This window comes from Balaenoptera ricei, chromosome 16 (genome assembly GCF_028023285.1).
Source record: "Balaenoptera ricei isolate mBalRic1 chromosome 16, mBalRic1.hap2, whole genome shotgun sequence".
Taxonomy (NCBI): domain Eukaryota; kingdom Metazoa; phylum Chordata; class Mammalia; order Artiodactyla; family Balaenopteridae; genus Balaenoptera; species Balaenoptera ricei.
Window position 1 is genome coordinate 39141720 of NC_082654.1, and position 24370 is coordinate 39166089.

A 24370-nucleotide genomic window follows, 5' to 3' on the forward strand; every position below is an offset into this window, starting at 1 on the left:
CAGCTGATTTTTGACAAGCTTACCATGACAATTCAATGAAGGAAAGAATAGTGTTTTCAACAAATATGCTGGCACAACTAGCTATCCACATTCAAAGAATAAAGTTGAACTCCTTCCACACACCATATACAAAAATGAACTCAAACTGGATTGAAGACCTAAATGTAATAACTAAACGTATAAAACTCTTAGGAGAAAACATAGATGTAAAGCTTTAGGACCTTGGATTAGGCACTAGTTTTTTAGATATGACACCAAAAGCATATGAAACCAAAGAAACATAAGAGGTAATTGACTTCATCAAAATAAACTTTTGTTCTTCAAAGGCCACTATCAAAAAAGTGAAAAGATAACCCACAAGGTAAAAAAAAATTTGTAAATCATATATTCAATAAGGGTCTAGTGTCCAGAATATATAATTTATTACTCAACAATAAAAAGATAAATAACTCAACTTAAAAATGAACAAAGAATTTGAATAGACATTTCTCCAAAGAAGATATACAAACTACCAACGTGCACATGAAAAGATGCTCAGCGTCATTAGTGATTAGGGAAATGTAAATCAAAACCACAGTGAGATACCACTCACACTCACTAAGACAGCTATAATAAAAAGACAGACAATAACAAGTGCTGGTGAGGGTATGGAGAAATTGGAACCCTCATAAGACTGCTGGTGGGATTGTAAAATGGTGCACCCACTTTGGAAAACCATCTGGCATTTCCTCAAATGGTTAAACATAGAGTTAGCACATGACTCGGCAATTTTTTAAGTCCACGCAAAAGCTTGCACAGGCAATTTTTTAAGTCCACACAAAAGCTTGTACATAAGTGTTCATAGCAGCATTATTCATAATAGCCAAAAAGTGGAAACAACCCAAATGTGCAACAACTGATGTAGAAATAAAGATAATGTAGTATATCTATACAATACAATATTATATGGCCATCAAGCAGAATGAAGTACTGATACATGCTACAACATGGATGAATCTTGAAAACATTATGCTAAGTGAAAGAAGCCAGACACAGAAAGCCATATATTGTACGAATCCGTTTATGTGAAATGTCCATAATAGGCAAATCCATAAAGACAGAAAATAGATTAGTGGTTGCCAGGGGCCAGTGGGAGAAGGAAATTGGAGTGACTGCTGATGAGTATGGGGTTTCTTTTGGAGGTGATGAAAATATTCTAAAATTAGATAGTGGTGATTGTTGCATGACTTTGTGAATGTGCTAAAAACTACTGAATTGTATAAATTAAAAGGGTGAATTTTATGGTATGTGAATTATATCTCAATTTTTAAAAGATTTAAAAAATACAAGTATTGTAATAAACTGAACTAGTCCAAAATTCTGAACTGCAGCATCACAGAGTCACAACTGTTTTTTTTGGTTGTTTGTTTGTTTTATTGTTTGGCCACACTGCATGGCATGTGTGATCCTAGTTCTCTGACCAGGGATTGAACCCGCGCCCCCTGCAGTGGAAGCTCGGAGTACTAACCACTGGACCACCAGGTAAGTCCACAAACTGTTTTTTTTTTTAAAGAAAGAAGTATATTTAATCATCTTGCTCTCACTAGCAAAAACAATTTTTTGTACTGTCACTAATTAAAATGTAATTTATAAGTACCTTTAAGATAGTTTAACCTTTATCTTAGCCTTTAAATTTTAATTCTGGCCTATTTCATATTGTACATAAAATAGCAATGCAGCAGGACAGGGATATAGTTTCTAAATATGTAAATATACATATATTGGATATTAATAATGCACGAGGGCTTTTATGGATGTGGACCACAGTCAACAAAGTTAGAGGCCGCTGCTTTGGTGTCTTGTTAGATGCCAGTCAGGAAAGAAACCTCAGGGAAATGGATATAAGAAAATCAGCAAGAGGTACAGACATATCAAATCTTAGTTTATATTAAGAATACCAAAGGAATTTATATACATGATTAAAATAAAAGCTAATCTGAAAGTCTCTACTGGAAAATTCTCTGAAGTTATAATTTTAACTCATTTCAGTTCTTCATCATGTGGTGGCAATTTGGTACTAAGCAAATTTCCATTCTGTGTGTCTCCACAGGAGAGGGTCACACCTTATATACTGTGTACTAAAAATACATCCTTCAAGAATAATAATGTTACAGTTCTTTCTTCAGTTGTGTCCCTGACTGCTAGCCAGGCGTTGGCTCGCTTTACCAATTCAGCTGGTACCGCAGACGTTGTCTGGTCCAGTGTCCAATTTCTTTTCTCCACTTGCCCTGGAAAAAGACAGTGGTGTCCCTGTAGTCTGTGATCTGTCTCTTCAAATGTTTGCCTGACCTCATTATCCAGAACACTCTATAAATGTAGTCTGCTACACAGCCCTGAGTCTGTGAAGGAGCAGAATACTCTCTTGAAAGTGACAAAGCAAAATAGAACGATCTGTCTAGCCAGGCTTGGAAAATACAGTTGCCAGGTTCCTACTGGTTTGGAGAAAATGCATGAGCAATGTGCCGGCCACCACCCTCTGTTCCTGAAACACTGCTGTGAAATTTTATAGAAGAATCAAAAACTAAGAGGAAAGGGCTTCCCTGGTGGCGCAGTGGTTAAGAATCCGCCTGCCAATGCAGGGGACATGGGATCGAGCCGTGGTCTGGGAAGATCCCACATGCCACGGAGCAACTAAGCCTGGGCTCCACAACTACTGAGCCAGCGTGCCACAACTACTGAAGCCCGTGTGCCTAGAACCCATGCTCCACAACAACAGAAGGCACTGCAGTGAGAAGCCCATGCAGCGCAACGTAGAGTAGCAACGAAGACCCAACGCAGCCACAAATAATAAATAAATAAAATAAATAAATTTATTAAAAAAAAAACAAACAAACTAAGAGGAAAGCCTGCCCCTTTGCTGGCATACCTGCCCACTAGCCATTCTTCAGGAAGTGCTTTGTACTGTATGAGTGATCACAAAGCTCAGAGCACGGCTGCACACATATCCCCACATTGCCGGTTAGTTGGCCCATAGATCTAATGTCTTTCCTTTCAGTAGGGTGACACCGTGGGAAGACTACCCAGATAAGTTGTGTTTGAATTCCTGGTCTTCCACCTACTGGCCTTGGGGAATCACTCAACTTCTCTGATCCTTGGTATTCTCATCTGTAAAATGGAGATAAGGACAACTACTGCATATGGCTGTTGTGCAGCTGAAATAAGAGAACATATCTAAAAACAGCACAGTGTCTGGCACACAGTAGATACTCAACAAAAGTTAGATTTATTTTTTGCAAGTCAGGGATACAGGATCTCGGGTGATTCCCCTTTATTATCCCACAAGAACTATCACTGACATTGTTGGTGTTGCTTAACCAAAGGACAAACAGCCATATACACTTCTTCTTGACGGGAAACCATGATTTTTTTTTTAAACATTTCTTTTTTAGAATATTTATTTATTTATTTATTTATTTATTTATTTATTTATTATTTATTTTGGCTGTGCTGGGTCTTAGTGCGCGGCACACAGGATCTTCATTGCAGTATGTGGGCTCTTATTTGTGGCATGCGGACTCTTAGATGAGGCATGCATGTGGGATCTAGTTCCTCGACCAGGGATAGAACCCAGACCCCCTGTATTGGGAACGTGGAGTCTTACCCACTGGACCACCAGGGAAGTCCCAAACCATGATTTTTTTGGATGGTGTTTGAGCTTGGATTCTCCTGAAGGTAGAGCCTGAGACAAGACTAGTGCGCAAGTATTTATTTGGAAGGTGATTCCAGGAACTAGGAATGAGGACCTGAGTAGAGTTGGACAGAGAAAGAAGAAAAGCCAGTAGAAGAGTATGTTATCAAGGTCACTGCTGTGGGCAATGGAGGTGGATTCCACCAGGACCTTCTAAGAAGCGTGCAGAATGTCCCTGAAGGATGGGACGCGTGAGCATTTCTCCATTGTTTCTGTGCTGCAGTAGTTAGAGTTTGGGGGTGTTAGCCCACCACCCTTCCAAGCTATGCATGTCCACCAGCTGACTGAGCACACCCATGGGTGCCTGCTTGCAGCAAGGGCTGTCGGGGAGAATTGAGTCAAGGCCTATGCTCACCCCAGCCAGGACTGGCTAGATAATTTGTGGGATCCAGTGCAAAATGAAAAGGCTGGGTTCTCTGTTAAAAAATTATTAAGAATTTCAAGACAGCAACAGAAGAGCATTAAACCAAGCCCTTCTAAACTAGAGGCCCTGTGCAACTACACAGGTCCCATGTCCCATGAAGCCAGCCCTGACCCCCTTTGGGGCTGGAATTAGGGACAAGGCCAAGTAAATGTGAGTGGAGGCACCATAAATGTCAGAGGCAATGTGCCCAACCTGAGAGATTGAACTAAAATTGGTCTAAGCCCGTTGTGGCGACCTCTTTTCCCTTCTATAGTAACTGGTTTAAGGATGGTGATGTTCTGGCCAATAAGATGTAAGAGTGTTAAAGGATAACACTGAAGGGTGTTAATTAAAGGGAGTCAAGCAAAGCAAAAGCTTTTTTTTTCTCTTTCCTCTCTCCTTTCTGCTAGAGATGCTATCCTGTGAGGACATGATGCTGGGAGCTGCAGCAGCCATCTTGTAGCTATGAGGAGACACTGCTGCTACACTAGGATGGGGTCCTTAGAGGACTCTGGTGAGTTTCTGGGCCCACCCTGGGACCACTACTTTGGGACTTCCTACTCAGTAACAATAAGTGTCCTATGAGTAAAGTCACCAGTAGCCAGAAGCATTCTTAACTTAATACGACTCCTAAGTAACTTCTCTCTTTGGCCATACATTTCCCACGTTCTTTGAAGCAGAGCAAAGGCTGCTATCTGTAGACTATGCTTTGATCAGGCCAGGGCAGATGAAGAGTTAAATTAAAGAAGTAAGTGGTTGCCTGTCGTTGAACGGGTAGAGGAAAGCCACCTCTAATTTATCTTCCCTCTCTGCATAATCTGCATCCTTTGCCTCTGGCTACTTTCTAAATTTTACTTACTGGGAAGAGTGATAAGAAAGGACATGACAGCTGACTCCTCCATGCCCACACCAGTAGGGATTTAACCACTACCAGATCTGCTTTTCTAGGATTAAGCTGTTTCAACTTTACTGTAGAGGATACTGTTGTATTTGCCTGCCCTGAATTCCCTTCATCTGGTAGCGAATTCCATTTTATCTTGGAGAACTGTCCAGCCTCTTTGCTTGCACTCTTGGTAAGACTTTAGAATCAAGGTATCTGGCCCTCCTTTGACCAAGGCCTGGGCAGCTAATCCAGAGGCCAACTGGACTTTCTCTCCAGGAAATCTGAAACCCAAGGCAGTGCCCTGAATGGATTAATTCTTGCTATCTAAATTCTAGGTGATCCAGGGTTCCTGTCCTTGCTGAAGCTCATCCTTAGATTCTGTGAGCTATCCTATATTCTATATACTTCTTCTTTCTTTTCTTTTTTCTTTTTTTTTTTCCTGCTACCTACAGTTTCTGTTGCACACCACCAAAGAATCAAAGAACCTAAACTTCAAACCTAAAATTTAAACGAAATGGAAACCCCAAATACAAACATGATTATTCAGCAGCTTATAAGTGAACTCCCTTACTTTCACATATCCTCTCACATTAATTGAAAATCTATGTAGCAGCCTAATTGCAAAACTAGCTCCAATTATCCACCCTTCCACGTATCCATGTACTTTGCAATGTAACTTGGTCACTCCCACCAAAAGGTGGAGAATATTTCCCCAACCTCTTTAATACAGGTTGACTTTGTGATTTGCTCTGGCAAAAATTCTGACAACAGAATTTGGTCAAAGCAATGATGTATCTGTTCAAAGCCTAGGCCCCAAATGGCTTTGCCTGCTTCTGATCTATCTCCTGGGGCCCTGTGACTGCCATGTGAACAAGCCCAGGCTAACCTGCTGAAGGATGGGAGGCCACATGGAGCAGAGTTGATTCATTCCAGCCAGGTCCATCTTAGACCAGCATCCTACTGACTCTCAAACCTATGAATGAGCCCATCCAAAAATCTGAAAAGCTGTCTACAAGCGCACCACAGCTGACTACAAATAAATGAATGAGTCCATCCAAAAATCTGAAAAGCTGTCTACAAGCGCACCACAGCTGACTACAAATACATGAATGAGTCCATCCACAACCAAAGAACCATTCAGATGATTAATAAACTCCTGAACAACAGTAAATGGTCACTGTTTTAACCCACTGAGTTTTGAGATAGTTTGTTATACAGCAATAGCTAATTGATATCACCTATAAAGCATAAGGCACTGGACTGGTATTTAACCAATTATTATGTGCTTAATAAGTATCTAGCACTATGCTCATACATGAGTGCTTATTGAGATTCTCATGGTAATCCCATAGCTTGTTTATTTATTTATTTGTTTGCTTGTGTGTTTGTTTTAAAAATAATGTGGCCCCTCTCTACCTACACATTTTAGAGAGGCAAATATTTTAGAGAGTCATATGGACTATACCATCTAAATGGTAATTAGGAAATTTATCTGATACCAGAATGTCATATGGACTATACCATCTAAATGGTAATTAGGAAATTTATCTGATACCAGAATGTTTGTTTTTTATCTGGCATTAGCACAGTCCAGCACATTGCCAAAATCAGAAGGACACTCTGTTTTAACAAGGTATTGTGAGAGGTAATTGTGGACCTTGGGCACGGATTATTCCTATCACCTTTCTCCCTTCTTCTTCTAGCACATGTTTGAAAAATTGAATTGAATATTTAAATCTGCCAAGGGCAAGACTTGTGGTTCTAGTGAAGACTGGAGTAACCTTAACGTTTGTGAGCCAGACCACAGAACACCACTAGTCCAACAGATTCAGAAGGCTTGAGTCAGTTCTGTGATCACTTTTGGAAAATTCTAAAACTGTCTATCCATATAAAGCCAATGGATAACAAGGGGATTTGGTAGAAACAACTAGGATTCAATGAAGCAATTCATTTCACAGACTAAAAGGACGGATTTCAGTAATGGGTATGTTTGATTTTCTCAGGCTTTGAAATAAATTTTTGAAAAGCTGTGTTCTAACCAGGTGCCTAAAACCAGCGGTTTATATAGCACAGTGGTTCATTTAAATAGATGAAATTATAAATATATTTAACATACATCCATCATTTTTACTGTACAAGGTATTTCTTAACAAAATGTGATTTTGAAATATCATTGTAACTTCAGGTTGTGGTTCCAACAGGATTTAGAAAATGTTTTTGCTGATTCATTTGGCACAAAAGGTTTCCCCAAAACACAATGAAAATCCACTTCTAAAACAGGTTTTCCAGTGAACAAACATATTTTGATAGTGGTTCTGGTTATAACTCAAAGCAAGCTTCCAAGCTTCTTGATAAATTTGTTTTCTCTTCCATGACATCATGAAAGAACAATTCTTGCAAAAGACACATAGAAAACAAAACGAAACAAAACAAAAATTACTTAAGTCTGTCATTTAACACTGCCAATTGCTAATTTATTGTTAGCAAAATGCATTACTTTTTTAAAGTGACGCAGGAGGTAGGTTACTTGAACAATATATAAGCTAAAAAACACCTAGCAAACTAAATAGTTCAGAGGTTTTCCATCCTGCTCCATGATATTTCTAAGTTGTCAGACAAATTTATATTTATCAATGATTATTCCTAAATGTTTTATCTCTGAAAGAAGGAACAAGTCAAACTGTAAGAAAAATGAACTTTGGAGAGTAAAATACTGTTTGGAGCAAAAGGAGAAATGGGAAATATAATTAGCAATGATGAAATTATCTAAGTGACAGTTCGTTTTATTGGGCTGTAATAGAATGTTTCCACATTAGCAGGTCTAAATGTTCACTCCACCTAATCAAAACCAGTTGTTCCATGGTTTTTTTTTGTTCCATATTGAGAAACAATTAAGCAAAACTCACGGCTTCTCAGTGTAGCCTTAAGAAACTCAAATTACTTAGCCCTCCCAGCAAAGTTCAGGTTTCAAATAGAATTATTAAGGCGGAGAAGCTAAATCTCTTCCAAATCCAAATTACAGTTTTACCTGATTATTGATCTCCGATTTCAAATGTTAAAGACACAATTTACTCTCACTTCTTGTAACTGGTTTTGTGTCACTCTTTAAGCTTCAGATTGCAAACTTGTGGATGCCAAGAGTACTGGTCATTGTGATTCTGTACGTTTGTTGTCTTAGTCTGCCTTGTCATAATATTTCATCTACAAACTTTTGATCTTGATTTATGTGTCCTTTGTGCTTTTTATCAAGATTGGAAAGGAAAGAGAAAAAGGAAAATAACTTCCTAGTTCTTCTCTGGAGGAATATAATTTCTTATAACTATTTCTAAGTGGGTCAAATTCATTTTAGAAACCTCTCTATTTCATTCCCAAGTGCTATCCTTTGAGAAGATGGAAACTAGAAAGAGAGGAGAGGAGAATATTCTTGGTTCTCCAACCCTTAGAAGCTTCTAGTTCTTGGGACATTTATTTCAATTTAATCTATTCATAGACATACTTTTATTGTTCAGTATCAATGAATACCGGGAGTGGGAAGGGGGAGCTCCCCAATGAGGATATTCTCAAAATCCTCAAAGAAACAAATTTAGATGGGAATAAAATCCATAAAACAAGAGAAAGTTTGAAACTAGAACATGCTAGAACTAGAATCAACTAGAAATGTTAAAACGAAAATATAGTTATTGAAATAAAAAATTTTAAAATGAGCTTCATAGCAGCTTCTTTACTGCTGAAGAATGAATGGGTAAACTGGAAGGTCAAACAAAGTTTATCTCCCAGAATAAAGAGAATGAAAATGTTAAAGAACAGTTCAAAGAGAAGAGGACACATCCAAACCCTCCAATACCTATTTAATAGAATGTCAGAAGCAGAGAATAGAAGAAATAGTGAAGAGATAATACTGAAGAGATACTAGGAAGAACATCCCAAAACTGTAGGGAAAAAATGAGTCCTTAGATAGAAAATTCCCATCAAGGATATAAGAGAATAAATTAAGAACACACTCTTAGGTATATCATGTAAAATTCCAGAGCATCCAAGATAAAGTGAACATTCTAAAAGCTATCAGAGGGAAAAGACATAATAATACAAGGAAGGAATGAGAATGAGATTATCAGCAACACTGGAGGTCAGCAGTCAATGTGCTAAAGGAAAATAATTTTGGACCCAGAATTCTATATCTAGCCAAATTATTATCCAAGTGGAAAGACAAAATAAAGACATTTTCAGACATATGAATATTTGGAAAGTTTACTATCCAAAGATTCTCTTTGAATAAAATATACTAGGGTGTACTCCCACAAGAAGAAAAGTAAATCGAAAGGAAGGGTGCAAAAAGTCACAGTGAGCAAATAAATCAACAGAAATATAGTATTAAATCAAAATGAATAAGTTTTTAGAATTATGTGTTTAAAAACAAGCTGGAACCAAAATTTCAGAGAGTAGTAACACGGGAGTTGGGAGGAATAGTGTAGAGAGAAGTAAAAGTAAGTTGTGTCTTTTTGTGCTTGGAGAATAGAGATACTGAGTAAATTATGTGTTTAAATATTTTAAAGTAGCCACTTACATGCACACACATATATAAAACAGTAGAAGAGGGAAATGTGGAAAAAAGAAATGCAGTCAATACAATAAAAGACAGGACTAGAGAAGAAAGGGAAAAAAAGAGTCAAGAGAAAAAAAGACTTAGCCTTAGTGACATTTTCTGAGCTCCTGGATGCAGCCTTACCTGATGCTAGATACACTCCTGGACTTCTTACCTACTTGAGTCATTCAATCACCCTTTTGGTTAAAATTAGATTAGATGGGTTTTTACCACATGCATCCCAAAGCATCTTAATCAATTCAGCTTTCATATTCATCACCTATATTTTTGCTTCACTTGCCTTCCCTTTCATGCTGAATTAAATATGCTCACACATTTCCATAACGTGTTAAAATTTATTTTTGAAAACTGCCAGGATATAAATAATGAAAAAAAAAATTGACTCATTGCTAGATTCCTCATTCCTCTGACTCTTCAACATTTCTACTTTGCCATTCTCCAGCCCTGCATAGAGATGCCATCTATTTTTCCACCTCAGAGTCTGGGCCACACGATCTTTGTTGGAAGAAGAATTTTTAAAAAATCAACTTCTTCAAGCAAAAATGAAACACAGGACATGCCATTTATAGAGTGTTTTCATACCCAATTTGATCTGAGACAATAGCTTGGGGACAATTAAATAGCCATAAAATAAATCAGCCTCAGAGAGCCTATTTCCCAGGTCTAACATCCATCAGAGTTCCAATCAGAGTTCCTAATCAGTTTTATTTACATAGGAAAGCACTTCCAGTTATATTTTTTTCCTGCTGCACTCACTGGCCAGGATTTTCTCCTGACCATCTGCAGAATAAAAAGTACTCCTTACCTAGATCATTCTTTCTCTGTTTATAGAGAACCTAGAAGCTTTTAAACATTCCACCGTCAGCATTTATCTCACTGTGGTGTGACTGTTGGTTCCCCTCTCCTAGCAGATGTTTGGTCAGAGGCTGTGCCTCAGCTATGTTTTGGTCCCAGGGCTTAGCGCAGGGCCTGGCCCCCAGTGGTGCTCAGTAAGCATTTGCTAAGTGGATGGACGGGGCCCCATACTTCCCCTGACTATGCTCTGTGCATTCCAGCTGCCTCATTTAGCTTCTATCACCTCTCTCAATGACTCCAATGTCCCCCTCACTCCCCCTGGACCTATTTTTGTATCCAAATCAGACCTTTTCCTCAAGGTCCAATTCAATCTCACCTTTTTTGAGGAAGACTTCCTTAACTTGGTGACCACCCTCTTTGGTGTCTGTCCCCACTTGCCTCTTGCTTTATTATATTCTTTATTGAGGGCAGCCACTAGGAAACATGGCATCTTTGTGAAAATTAGGAAAAGGTGCCCTCTCTGGACAGATACGCCCTGAGGTACATCAGAGCACATGGCTTTGGGGGCAGAGAACAGACCAAGCTCAACCCTTTTTCCCTGTTAGCTTTGTGCCCTTGTGCAGTGAACCGTGTACAGAGCCGGATGAGGTGGCCCTGACACAGAGCCTCCTTCCTGAACCAGACCACACCCGGGGCAGGGACTTTGTTTGAACCTCACCTTCTAAATCTTTTTAAGCCCCCTTTTTATATTCCCAGCCTTTCATCTACCACATTCTTCATTCTATATGATAAACGTTGTAACTGGTGATGGTTATTTTATGAATTTGTTGATTCTTGCTAGTTATTAGATTTCTTATAGGCTGGTTAAATGAAATACTGTCATTTTCTGAAAAACAGAGACAAAATTATTGTGAAGCAATTATACCTAGTTGCTTTTTATAATAGCTTAATTGAGATATAATTCTTATAACATAAAATTCATCCTTTTAAAGTGTACAATTCAGTAGTTTTTAGTATATTCAGAGTTATGGAACCCATTATTGCCACAATACTTTAGAATGTTTTCCACCCCAAAAGAAACTCCGTATTCATAAACATTCACTCTCCTCTCTCCCCTCCGTCCAGCCTCTAGCTACCACTAATCTTCTTTCTGGATCTTTCTCTATGAATATGTCTATTCTGAACATTTCATATAAGTGCATTCATATAATCAGTGATCTTTTGTGAATGGATCCTTTTACTTAGCATAATGATTTCAAGTTTAATAAACACTGTAGCATGGTTAAGTACTGCATTTCTTTCAAAGTTGAATAGGACTCCATTGTATGAATTTATCACATTTTATTTGTCAATTCACCAGTTGATAGGTATTTGGGTTGTTTCCACTTTTGGGCTATTATGAATAATGCTGCTATGAACGTTCATGTATAAGTTTTGTGTGGACATACATTTCCAATTTTCTTGGTTATATACCTAGGAGTGGAATTGCTGGGTCATATGATAACTCTATGTTTAACTTTTTGAGGAAATTCCAAGCTGTTTTCCAAAGTGGCTGCACCATTTTACAATCCCACCATCAATGTGGGTTCCAATTTCTGCGCATTCTCACGTAAACATGCTATTGTCTGTCTTTTTTTTTTATTATAGCCCCTTAGTGTTTGTGAAGAGGTATTTCATTGTGGTTTTGACTTGTATTCCCTAGTGACAAGTGCTGTTGAGCATCTTTTTGTGAACAATCAGACTGAAGGTAGTATAGGGGTGCAGCGAGGTCTCGGAAACAACTGGAGCCAGGGTCACGAGTGCAGCCAAGACTCCCTCTCTCTTTCCCCGTCACCTGCTCTGCTTTTCTTTTCTTTTTTTAAAGGAAAGCACATTTATTTGTTTTAAATTTATTTATTTATTTATTTTTGGCTGCGTCGGGTCTTCCTTCGTTGCGGCATGCGCGGCATGCGGGATCGTGCGTTGCGGCGCGCGGGCTTCTCTCTAGCTGTGGCGCGCAGGCTCCAGAGCACGTGGGCTCTGCTGTTTGCGGCACGCAGGCTCTCCAGTTGAGACTCGCAGGCTTAGTTGCCCCGGGCACGTGGGATCTTAGTTCCCCGACCAGGGATGGAACCCGTGTCCCCTGCATTGGAAGGCGGATTCTTTACCACTGTCCACGAGGGAAGTCCCCCTGCTCTGCTTTTCTCTGCAGGTGAGCTAGGCTTTCTTCTCTTATTGCAGACCAGCTTCTTCCACACGGCTTCTGCCAGCTCCTGCCACCAGAGAGGGCCTGACTCCTTTTCTCAGGGAACTCTGATTCATCTGCCTTGGGTCAGACACTCAGGACTTGACCAATTAATAGTGAACAGGAAATCAGCACAAGACAAAAACATGGCAGCTCCCAATGGAATCACATGACTGAAAAAGGAAGAGTGGTTCTCAAGAATAGGGAAATGTTATTGCCAGTGGAAAAAGGAGATACTGATAATATGAAATAGTATGAGTCCATGTCAGTACTAACTTTGAAGAGCAAAAGTTACCAGATTTTTGGTCTCTAAGAGTTTTATAATGGCCTTTGGTCAAAAGCCTTAAAGGTTTTTACTCACCCGAACTATTGCCAAATACAAAGGAATATATACTTATAATCTTAATGCATATTAGTGATATTCTTGATGTTGTTTGTCTATTTAAACAACAATATCCTGGGGCCAAGGTAACATTATAACAAAGTTTTTGAAGGAAATGCTATTATAATAAACTACAGCATCATTCTGTTTGTATCGCAACTTTCATTAACCTCACCAAAAAGGATTCTGATGAAAGGCTGAACTCAGAGGTCACAGTCTGGCAGCCTACATAGCTGATTTCACCTTATAACATTTATTGTTTGACTCACATGGTGTTTTTTTAAAGTTTGAATTAATTTCCCACACTAAAAAATCTGGAAATTTCACATAGAAATCTGGATTTCTAGCTTCTCTTGAAAAATCAAAGGCACTGCCATTCCATTCCCATTCTTCTGCAGGCATGTGGTTTGTAATCCCTGATTCGAATTATTTTGATCTCTAGTCATTAACTGTCTCTGAGGAAGCATATACCAAGTAACTAAGTCATAGTTTCCATTCATGTGGCCTTGCTGACTTGTAAGGTGACAGGACATAAATGGGGGATTTGCTTCACAGTTGAATGAAACAAAAATCTCTTCCATAGGTATTTAAAATTCGTGAGCATTTTACTTTCAGGCTCTTGTATAACAGGAAGGGAGATTATAGAGACAACATAAATTCTCTTTGCAAAACCACGAGTCTTTGTATTAATTCTTGGTCTTCTCTCAAAACAGGCAATTCCTAATTAGTTTTAACTACTTACCACTGGAGGATTATATTTATCTAATACTATTCTGTAGTTTCTTTAACAATTGTCATAAAATATGTCTTTAGTAAATAATATAAACATATATAGTTATAATAATATAAATATAGTTAATAACACTGTATTGCATATTGGAAAGTTGCTATGAGAGTAGATCTTTAAAGTTCTCATCAGAAGAAAAAAATTTTTTTGTAACTGTGTAAGGTGATAGATGTTAAACTAGACTGTGGTGATCATTTTGCAGTATACACAAATATGGAATCATATGTTGTAACCTGAAACAAATATAATGTTATATGTCAATTATACCTCATAAAAATTAAAAAAAAATGTTTTTAGCTTGAAGTGCTCTAAACAATTCTGGTTCTAATCTAAGGTCATCTGGTTGTCGTCTTACTCTAATTGATTGCAAGAAGTTTATAATCGTGCCTTTTTTTTTTCTTTTAATTATTAGCACCTTTAATTATTATTTATTTATTTATTTATTTATTTTTTTGGCTGTGTTGGGTCTTCATTTCTGTGCGAGGGCTTCCTCTAGTTGCAGCAAGCGGGAGCCACTCTTTATCGCAGTGCGCGGGCCTCTCACTATCGTGGCCTCTCTTGTTGTGGAGCACAGGCTCCAGACGCGCAGGCTCAGTGATTGTGGCTCATGGGCCTAGCTTCTCCGTGGCATGTGGGATCTTCCCAGACCAGGGCTCGAACCCGTGTCCCCTGCATTAGCAGGCAGATTCTCAACCACTGCGCCACCAGGGAAGCCCCTATAATCGTGCCTTTTACCTAAATCAACCCAATGAAAGATGGCACTCCGTGTTATTTCAATTCGGCTCCTTAAGACTCGAGAGGCCAAAGCATTGCTGTGTTAACCAACGACTGCCTGAGGTAGACTCTGGGCTACGGTACCCAGATTCGCCTTCAGGAATGAGGGATTTATTCCCTCAGATGCTGGGAGTGCTGTTGGAAGATGTCTTCAGCTGTCAACCCTATTTAAACTGCCTCACCCAAGGTCATGTCTTCTCCGAGGACATACCACATCTGAAGAATGATCATTTGAGGATATAAAATCCTGCCCCTCTTGCCCCAATGTGGGATATCTAAAGGGCCATTCCATCCCCAGAGCTCCTGAGGTCTTCGTTGGGACTGCGTCTTAGTTCAACTTCTGCTTAATCCTGCTTCCCTGTGTCCCTTCCATAGGTGTTGATCTCAAGCTCTCTTTAGTAACCCCCTGCACCCTAAGCTGCATCTTGGAGTCAGCTTTGCGGGAGCCCATCTTAGGAAACTACTATGAAGAGGGTGGCTACGAATAAGGGTGGTGTTTCAGAGAGGAGGGGAAGAAACCAGGAGATCTGAAGCACAGGATTCCTATTTGGGAGACAAGGCACATTAGAAAGTGGGGAAAGTTTCTGAAAGCCCAGCAGGAAAGTCTCCATTGATTCTCAACCAAAGCTTCCAGAGAGCAGAAGCCAAGCAATACTGATTATCCTTCTCCTGTTTCCTATTATCAATAAAATACTCACAAACCCAAAGAGAGGAGATGAAAAAGTTACAGTGGCATTACAAACTAGAAATGCTGCCCAGCCATCTGTCAGATGTCAGGAAGAACGTTTATGGAAGGAAGCCTGGAATGAGAAGCCCGGGGACATAACCGAGGGGCTCTAAGTAGGGAAACGTGGGATGGTGAATATGGGCAGAACTATAGACTGCTAGAGATGATTGCCCCCCGAGGGTGAGGGGATCAGTTTTGAAGATTGGAAGCCCTATCTTGTAAGGGCCAGGGGATTTATCCCTTAGAGTGAACAGATTCAGAATAAAATGGAATCAGCAAGCTAACAGAAAGATGGGCTAGGGGGTTTGCCCATCCCGTCCTCCAGTCTAAGATGCAGGCAGAGGATTCTAACCCTGACCATTGCCCCATGTTTACAGGCATTCACCAGAGCTGAATACGGTTCTCCTTTTTCAAGGATAATCAATATTTAAAATGTGGTAGCGGGAGCCTATGAAACATTTTGTAACATAAATGACAGAGAATTTGGCACTTGAGGTTTTCCGAATAACATGTGTTTGGAAAATATTCCTACAGGAAACCTAACTAATTTTAGAAAACATCAGGTTTGTACCCTGAATAAGATTTAGGAAAATATGGATGTTTGAAATAAAAGATGAACTATGGGTAAGAAAATAAACAGATTAAAAAAGGAGCTAGCTGAGATGGAATCAGAAATCAAAAGCTGTATGAGAGGACGGGACTATTGTAAAAAAAAAAAGTTATAAATACAATCACAGAATTAGTCACACATTGACAGGAAAGAAAACTGAAGCAGTGATTTGGAGAATGAGCTTGAGAAGAAAGAAGCATAAGAAAAAACAGAGATAACCAATTTTTTTTATGAATGGTTTGATTTTCATCTGTTTATTTGTTCATTGTTTTCATCTGTTTTCTACCTAAAAGATCTACTGGCTGGAAATTCAGTATTCATTCTCAGTGTGTACTCTCAACTCCTTGATTTTATAACTATTAATCAAGCTTCACTCTATGGCATTTGTTTTCCTTACCATGCGCAAATGTGAATGTTGCACTGTTAACTTCAGAATGACCCATTAGCAGTGCTATCCCCCTGAATATCTGTTATCTTAACTCTGTGGCTCTTGGGACACTGGGGACAGTGTTTCTGAGAGGAAGGCATGTATGTGGGAGGAAGTGGAGTAGAGAAGGTTACTCAAGTTTAAAAAAAAACAAAAAGGGAACAAGAAAAAACTGAGAACTTCCCTGCTGGTCCAGTGGTTAAGACTCCGTGCTTCCAATGCAGGAGGCACGGGTTTGATCTCTGGTCCGGGAAGTTCCATGTGCCGCGTGGAGCGGTCAAAAAAAAAAAAAGAAAAGAAAAAAGAAAAAACTGAGAGTGAAAATATGTACGGCAGAGACTAGAGATTCAAGATAATAATTATTCCTAAAATACAAGCCAGAATAAACATAAGCAACAAATTAACAATAGAAAACTTTGCTGATATGAAGATGTATCACAGTTCGTGGAATTCAAGAGCCCATCATATACCCGAACATGAAAAGTAAGAAAAAAATGAACACCTAGACATATTGTTTAAATTTTCTTTTAGTTTCAAAAAATTTTGAAGTGCCCTACATACAGGAGAAACAACTGACCTACAGAGGGAAAACTATAGGCATAAAATGAGACATTTTCTTTACCTCTCATGTAGAGATGAAGTCATAGACAGGAAGGTGGGCTGTAGAAAGGGTGTCAAAGTTTGAGCTATTACAGTAATTCCTTGTCAAAGCAAGTCCTGGATCTAGGACTCAAGTTATACCCAGTATCTCTAATAGCTTCTTAGACTCCTTTGACCTGCTTGCCTTTTCCCTCTGTCCTCTGCCAAGAATGAATGACCTTTCACCAATGCTGTTACCAGCTAGTGCACATTATATCTTCACAATCAGGTTCAGTAAAGACCAGGCCACCATCAGATTGACTGCTCTGAACTCCTCTGTCATCACACTTTTGAGGCACCCAATCTGCTGGATCATTTGTAGTGATTTTTGTTTTCAGTTTGTGACCACAAACAGGTATATTAGTTTGCTATTGCTGCTATAACAAATTAGCACAAACTTGGTGGCTTAAAACCACTCAAATTTATTATCTTACAGTTCTGGAGGCTGGAAGTCTGAAATGGGTTTCACCGGGATAAATCAAGGTGTCACGAGGGCTGCAGTCCCTTCTGGGGGCTCTAAGGGAGAATCTGTTTTCCTGCTCTTTCCAGGTTCTCAAGGCCGCCCGTATCCCTTGGAACATGGCCCCCTTCCATCTTCAAAGCTAACAACAGTTGGCCGAGTTCTCATCACGTTGCATCACTCTGACCTTCCCTTCTGCCTTCCTCTTCCACATTTAAGAACACATGTGATTATATTGGGCCCACCTGGATAATCCAGGATACACTCTCTCTCTTAAGGTCAGTTTGTTAGTAACCTTAATTCTATCTGCTACCTTAATTCCCCTTTGCCATATGACCTAATAGGTTTTAGGAATTAGAACATAGCCATCTTTGGAGTTCCATTATTCCTTCTACTACCAACAGGTTTCTCTTGTTTTGCTTCTGGCTACATTAACTATTCATTAGCACTTCCAGAGAAGACTGATGATAAAAAAAAAAAAAATGGTAAGTGTTGACATTTATTTATAATTGATAAGAGTTTGATGAAGGAGGGGGAAACTCATGGCTAAAATATAGACCTGAGATTACATCAGTGGTGATTAAATCAGATAAAATAAGTGAAATCCTCTACCCTAGGACTGACCCAGAGCCTTTTGATTAAGTGGAATCTGAAGTTGATACCCCAGGTCCTTTCAAAGCATGGCTACTAGAGTTTGGTCTTTCATCTACTTTTACACGAGTCACTATTTCACAAAATTCTCGTTACCATCTTTCTCTTCTCATCATCATCCTAAAAATATTTTTTATTTCTCTTCTGGATACATTCAGCATGGAAAGGCTGCCATGGACATTGTGTCTGTTTTATTGTTGTGGACCAAGAGTCTGTCCAGTTCCTCTTCTGAGCTGAAATTATGCATCCCTGATCTATAATTATTATTTCAAAGAAGGGACTGACAGAGGGAACTGTACAGTGAGCAAGGATTGAAGGAGTTCTAGCCATTTGGGAAGAAAGCAACCTCAATAGTCAAGAAAATGTAGAGTTTCATTTATATATGTTGTATCAGTTATGATCACGTGTGGTTGTACATAACAGAAACCCCCATAAAGGGAGTTAAACATAGAAGGGTTTTTCTTGCACGTAGAAGAATTCCAAAAGTGGGCAGTCCCAGGCTTGCGTGGTAACTCTGCAAATAAGACTGCAGTTGGTACAAGGCAAGGTAAATGTCTAATTCTTTCTTTTTAATGACCAGTTTTCAAAGTATGGTGTTAGTGTGCCGACTACCTTCAATGGTGAATTTTTTTTTCATTTTTGAATTTTTAAAAGTATCATTATGAACTCAAATTTTCTACGTTCAATGTGTTTCAATCAATTACAGTTATTCTTTTTGGTGCCCAAACTGTCTCATCTCCTGCCAGTTAAAAGCCCTTGTAGGTTGGCTCCAGTCCTTTTGACATGACCCTATTGGTCTTTGAGAACTTCCTTGCTTTGGGCACAAAAAATATGTCAGGATCATCTTGTACATCCTGCCCCAGACCAGGAATCAGCCATTTCTCCAATGTGCCCTGGCTCCTTCTAGTGGGAGATGGCATTTGGAGAACACAATCTAGTCTTTACTACTGGGTTGTCATTATTTTTAGGCCTCAGTAGACAGAGCTATTAAATATGTGTGTTTTAGAGAAACCAATATAACCACTAACAATGGGGCTACTGAATATAATTTAAGTTTCTTTGAAGTTCTTTTTGCCCTTAGAATATTTCCTAAAATATTGTGAAAGACTGTGAAAATTATTAATGTGAAATAATTCTTCTTAGAGTAAATATGTCACCACCTTGATATCCAATTAGGTTTTCTTTTGTCTGTGTATGTTTTTTTTTTTTTTTCCCTCTGTGTATGTTTTTTAATTTTAGAGATCATGTATTTTTCTTTCTGACTTAATCTTGTTTTTTAATTATAACATTTACCTAGTCACAAATAAAAATTTTAAATGGGGTATGTTTAGAAAAGTCTAGTTTCCCTTCCTCATAGCTAATTATTTGATTAGTTTTTGAGTTATCCTTTCATCATTTAAAAAAAAATACAAACAAACACAGATATTCCTATTTCTCTTCCTGTTTTACACACAAAGTATCACACTATAAAAACTGTGCTGCACTGTGTTTTTTTCCACTTTAAAAAAATACCCTGGGGATTACTCCATACCAGTGTGTAGACAGCTTACCCATCTTTTTTTTCATGGCTGCAAAGACCATCATATGTATGTACCACAGTTTATTCAACCAACCCCCTACCGATAGACATTTGTGCTGCTTCTTCTCTTTTGCTGTTATAATGAAAATCTTGAATGTATGTCATTATATTTTGTCAGTATACCTTTGGGATAGATTCCTAGACTGGGACAAAGGGTATTTGCATATATAGTATTGCAGATATTGACAAACTTCCCTCACTGGGTTATTTTGCATTCTCCCGGCAATGTATCAGAATGGCTGTCTCCCTGTAGCCCTGCCAATAAAATGTCAAACTTTTGCATTTTTGCCAACTGATAGATGAAAAGTGATATCAGTATAATTTTCATGTCTCTTATTTTGAATGAGCTTGACCATCTTTTCATGTTTAAGAGTCATGGAGAATACATTTTAATTTAAATGTATTTGTTGCTTATGCTGGTATCTTCTCACTTGTACAGTTGGAGAGAACAGGATGGATGTGATTAGGTATGAAACAAGTTTATATTGAGCCAAAGGTAATGCCCAATGTGTTTCTTAGAGTAGAGAAAGTTCTATGAAGCTTTATTTGAAAGATTGCATGGAGGAAATTTTATCCATCAGATTTTAACATGAATTCATATAGTTTTCTTAGAGTGTCCTGCCCTCACTAGAGCGCTCATCTTTAGCTGTGCATCAGATTCACATACAGAATTTTTTTGAAAAAGAAAAGAAATAGATGCCTTGGCCCATCCCTGGACATTTGGACCCAGAGACTCTGGAGTCCCTGTCAGCTATGTTTTTTGTTCTTAGTTTTTTGGAGGTGTTTGTTTGTTTGTTTAAACTGAGGAGATGATTCTGTGCAGACAAATGTACTTGTTCAATAAATATTTATTGGGTGTCTACCAAGTGCCAGGGAATGAATTGGCTGGCAGGCGCAAGGAACAGAGCAGTGATAAAACAGACGCAGCCCCTGTCCTCAGAGACTGTAGAAAGATATACCAAAAATATTGAATAGATTCACATGAAGTGTCGCCAGTGCTCTGAAAGCACAGAGGGCTGAGATAGACAGTAATAGGAAGGAATGCTTTTGGACAGCATGGTCAGGGTCAGTCTCCCTGAAGAGGTAACATTGAAGATGATCTGCAGAAGCAAAATGGGCTTTGGGGCCATGCAGACCTAAACTTTTAAGGGCTATTGGAAACATGTGAACAGAATTCCCATAAAGTCCTTCGCTCAGTGCCGGGTTCATAGTAAATGGCAGCTGCTGTGGTGATGGTGCAAATGATTTTCTGCTCAGCCAGATCTTCTTCCTCTAAGGCCCACTTCTGACTAAACTACTCCATTAAACCTTCTTTAGTGAATCCAGCCCACACTGATTCATTTATTCACCAAATGTTTATGGGGCCTCTACTGTTTGTCAGGTGCCATCCTCAGCTCTGGGGATACACTGGTAAAGCCCACTTGGCCGTCACAGAACACATGTTACAGGAGGAAATTCAGTTTCGTAATTTTCTTTTCTTTTCCAGACACAATAGAATTACAGACTCCTGGAGGGCAGGGGACTTATCCCTTTTTGAATTCCCCTCCAAAGTTCCTGACACCAACTAAGTGCTCTGTAAAGTGCTAGACTCTGTGAACTTTTAGCTCGTCCAGTGTGTACCACCCGCCCGGTAGCCAAGGACTTTGAGACCTGGCAGTTCTATTAGGAGAGAGAAGAGAAAAAGTGTTGAGTCTGACACATTAAGGGCCCCAAAGCTATCTTTATGCCTTGAAAAAAGGCCAACATCTCTACCATTCCAGTCTGCTGAAAAGCCTGAAGTTGTAAAGTGCCAAAACTCAGATCCTGTTGGCATGGCCTTTTTTCTTTTTTTAAATTAATTTATTTAATTTATTTATTTTTGGCTGCTCTGGGTCTTCGCTGCTGTGCGCGGGCTTTCTGTAGTTGCAGCGAGCGGGGGCTTCTCATTGTGGCTTCTCCTGTTGCGGAGCACGGGCTCTAGGCGCACGAGCTTCAGTAGTTGTGACACACGGGCTCAGTAGCTGTGGCTCACGGGCTCTACAGCACAGGCTCAGTAGCTGTGGCGCACGGGCTTAGTTGCTGCGCGGCATGTGGGATCTTCCCGGACCAGGGCTCGAACCCGTGTCCCCTGCATTGGCAGGCGGATTCTTAACCACTGCGCCACCAGGGAGGCCCTGGCATGGCCTTTAATGAAGCGGTTTTCATGAATTTGTTGATTTTGTTGTGGTGGTGGTGGTTAACCAACTTAAATTTTTTTTTCTTAAGAGAATATGTTCGCCGATCCTGGAGAAGCTTTTGGATTCCTGATGTTAACCAAAACCCTCCACCTTGCCCACTATTCCCCCCAGCTCCACATATGTGCATCCACATCTACATACTATGTAGAGTCTATCATTTTATTTCAAACCTCCTGTTTCCTCCAAGTCAGTGCTTCGCAGCATAAAAAACACCTTTTATGCCAATAACTTATTGAGTTACAGTTCACTTATTATTAGAGTTTATTATTAGATAAACAATCCAGGATGCTCCATTAAGTGTGAATTTCAGATAAACAACATATAATTATTTAGTGTAAGTGTGCCCCATGCAATGTTTGGAACATAGTTATACAAAAGAAATTATCTGTTGCTTTATGAAATTCTAATTTAACTGGGTATCCTGTATTACTATTTGCCAGATCTGGCAATCCTCCTTGTTATAGGTCTTTACCTGTGCTGTCTCTCATAACCCTTTAAAAAATACACAAAGTAAGTATGCTAATTTTACAGATAAAGACACTGATGCTCAGAGAGAGACAGTAATGTCCTCAAGATTATAGCTGGTACATGGTAGAATCAGGATTTGAAGCTAGACATGTTCAAATATGAAGGCCCTGTTTTCATATTTCTCAAGAAAACCAGTAATTGTTACAACTGTTTTGTCCAGAGCTAAATCAAGCTAGAGTTCTATAATGTGAGATTAATGGACATGCCTTTGCAGTTCCCAAAACACAGCTCTTCACCATGCTGAGACTTGGCACCTGTCTGCCCCTTCACGCCATGTGAGTGCTACTTAGCCTTCCTGACTCAGCTCAGAGCTTACCTCATTGAGGAAGCTTCTCTGATCCGCCCAGGAAGAGCTGATCATTCCATGTGTCTCCTCAGCACTTGTACAGGGCACCGCAATGATCTTCTTAAGGGTCTGTCTCCCTCAGAAGGCCATGAGTTTCCTGAGATGTCATTTTCCCAGTGCCTAGCATGAAAGTGGAGCCTTAGTAAATTCTCGGTGAATGCCCAAATTTGAAGCCCAAATCCTGGGCATCCGATTTATATAAACTCTGCTAAAACACGTATGAGATTACTGACTGGAAGACAATGGATCTCCTGGCTGTTTTTGAAAAACGTCATCAGAAAATGGATACTAGAAACTAACCTATCTATGGCATGTGAGTCTTTATGGAGGTACTTTTATTTATTCAGTAAGCTGTAAATGATTCTATTTGAACTGTTAGAGTTCATCAGCTAAATATATATTCACAATACAAAATGTGTCTACTAAATTTCCGCATTTTAAAAATCTTAAGAAATACAGTAATTAGACGTGTCCATTAACCATTTTACAAGACTTTAATATCTTAGTTTTCTAAGGGTATTTTTGCAACAACAGCAAAAATAAATAAAGCATTAATGTAATAATAATAATAATAAAGAAACTAACCTATCTAGACATGGACAAGAAAACCGTTACTATTTAACTTGAGAACAACCCTAACGATTACACTTTTTCTAAATGATCCTATTTTGCTGTCGCCTTTGACATAGTTTTAAGTTGTGTTGTTGCACAATTACCTTGAATGGAACATCTGAGAATGAATCAGATTTAGTTAACATTCATAAATATCTGCAGTGGCAGGAGGGAGGAGTAAAGCAAAGTTTAGCCTCACCTTTCTAGCTCAGCAAAGTTCAAGCCAGTCATTTTAAAAAGCCAATTTTGCATGAAAAATGAAGTCATTTTATATGCTAAAGATACGTGTGCTTGGCAGATAAGGACGTTATTCCTTAAAATATTTCCTTGAATATATTCCAGAGATTTTTAAAAAATGAATTATAATTGTGGTGAATACAGGGCTTCTTTATGTCATTCCTCCTTTGTGGACAGACCGGTGACTTCCAAAGGCACCCAATTAGATTACTGAAAAGAAATACAGTACTCTTGTCCTTTGGCTGACCTGCTCATCATCGTGAACTGATACTCATATTTAGTGCCAACAAAGCACAACTTCATTGAGAACAGAAATAAACCCATTCCCTCTGGTTCTGAGTCGTCCGACCACATCCAGGTCCTTTAGCTCTTTTGCTGAAATATTCCAGATAAGAATAACGATGGGTTGATGCCCTTTCCAAAATGATATGTAAATGCTATAAAAGGTAGCTATTTATACTAGTCAGTAAGTGTTTTAGGAATGACGGACAAATTCAAATTTAGATAATTCCTATTAAGACAAATAATGACTAGACTCAAATGGCAACTCTTCTTTGGCAGAAGCACAAAGATATAAACAATCCACTGAGGAAAACATCTAATTTATTCTTTCATGCTGAGGAAATGACTGATGCAGTTTGGTGTGTCACTTCGTGCATCGGACAAAGCTTTAGGTCACAAGGAAGTCTGTCTAATGGTGGAGTCCCAGACACCAACCATGCGGTGCAGGCAGCATCTTGAGAACGAGAAGCGAACTCTT

At 39.1% G+C, this 24370-nt stretch overlaps 1 protein-coding gene across 6 annotated transcripts in view; it reads right to left on the reverse strand.

The window, feature by feature from the left end:
* PAPSS2 (3'-phosphoadenosine 5'-phosphosulfate synthase 2) overlaps window positions 1-24370 on the reverse strand; it is a 203454-nt gene that overhangs the window by 124624 nt on the left and 54460 nt on the right. For 2 of the 6 annotated variants that reach the window (XM_059901017.1, XM_059901016.1), the window contains exon 5: window positions 22732-22881. The exons of 2 other annotated variants lie outside the window; for them this stretch is intronic. In XM_059901017.1, the coding sequence (XP_059757000.1) occupies window positions 22773-22881 (109 nt within the window). In that variant the 3' untranslated portion in view covers window positions 22732-22772. Of the gene's footprint in view, window positions 1-2001; window positions 2268-22731; window positions 22882-24370 lie in introns of those variants that run through there. 2 more of the 6 variants (XM_059901018.1, XM_059901011.1) reach the window with 2 other exon arrangements.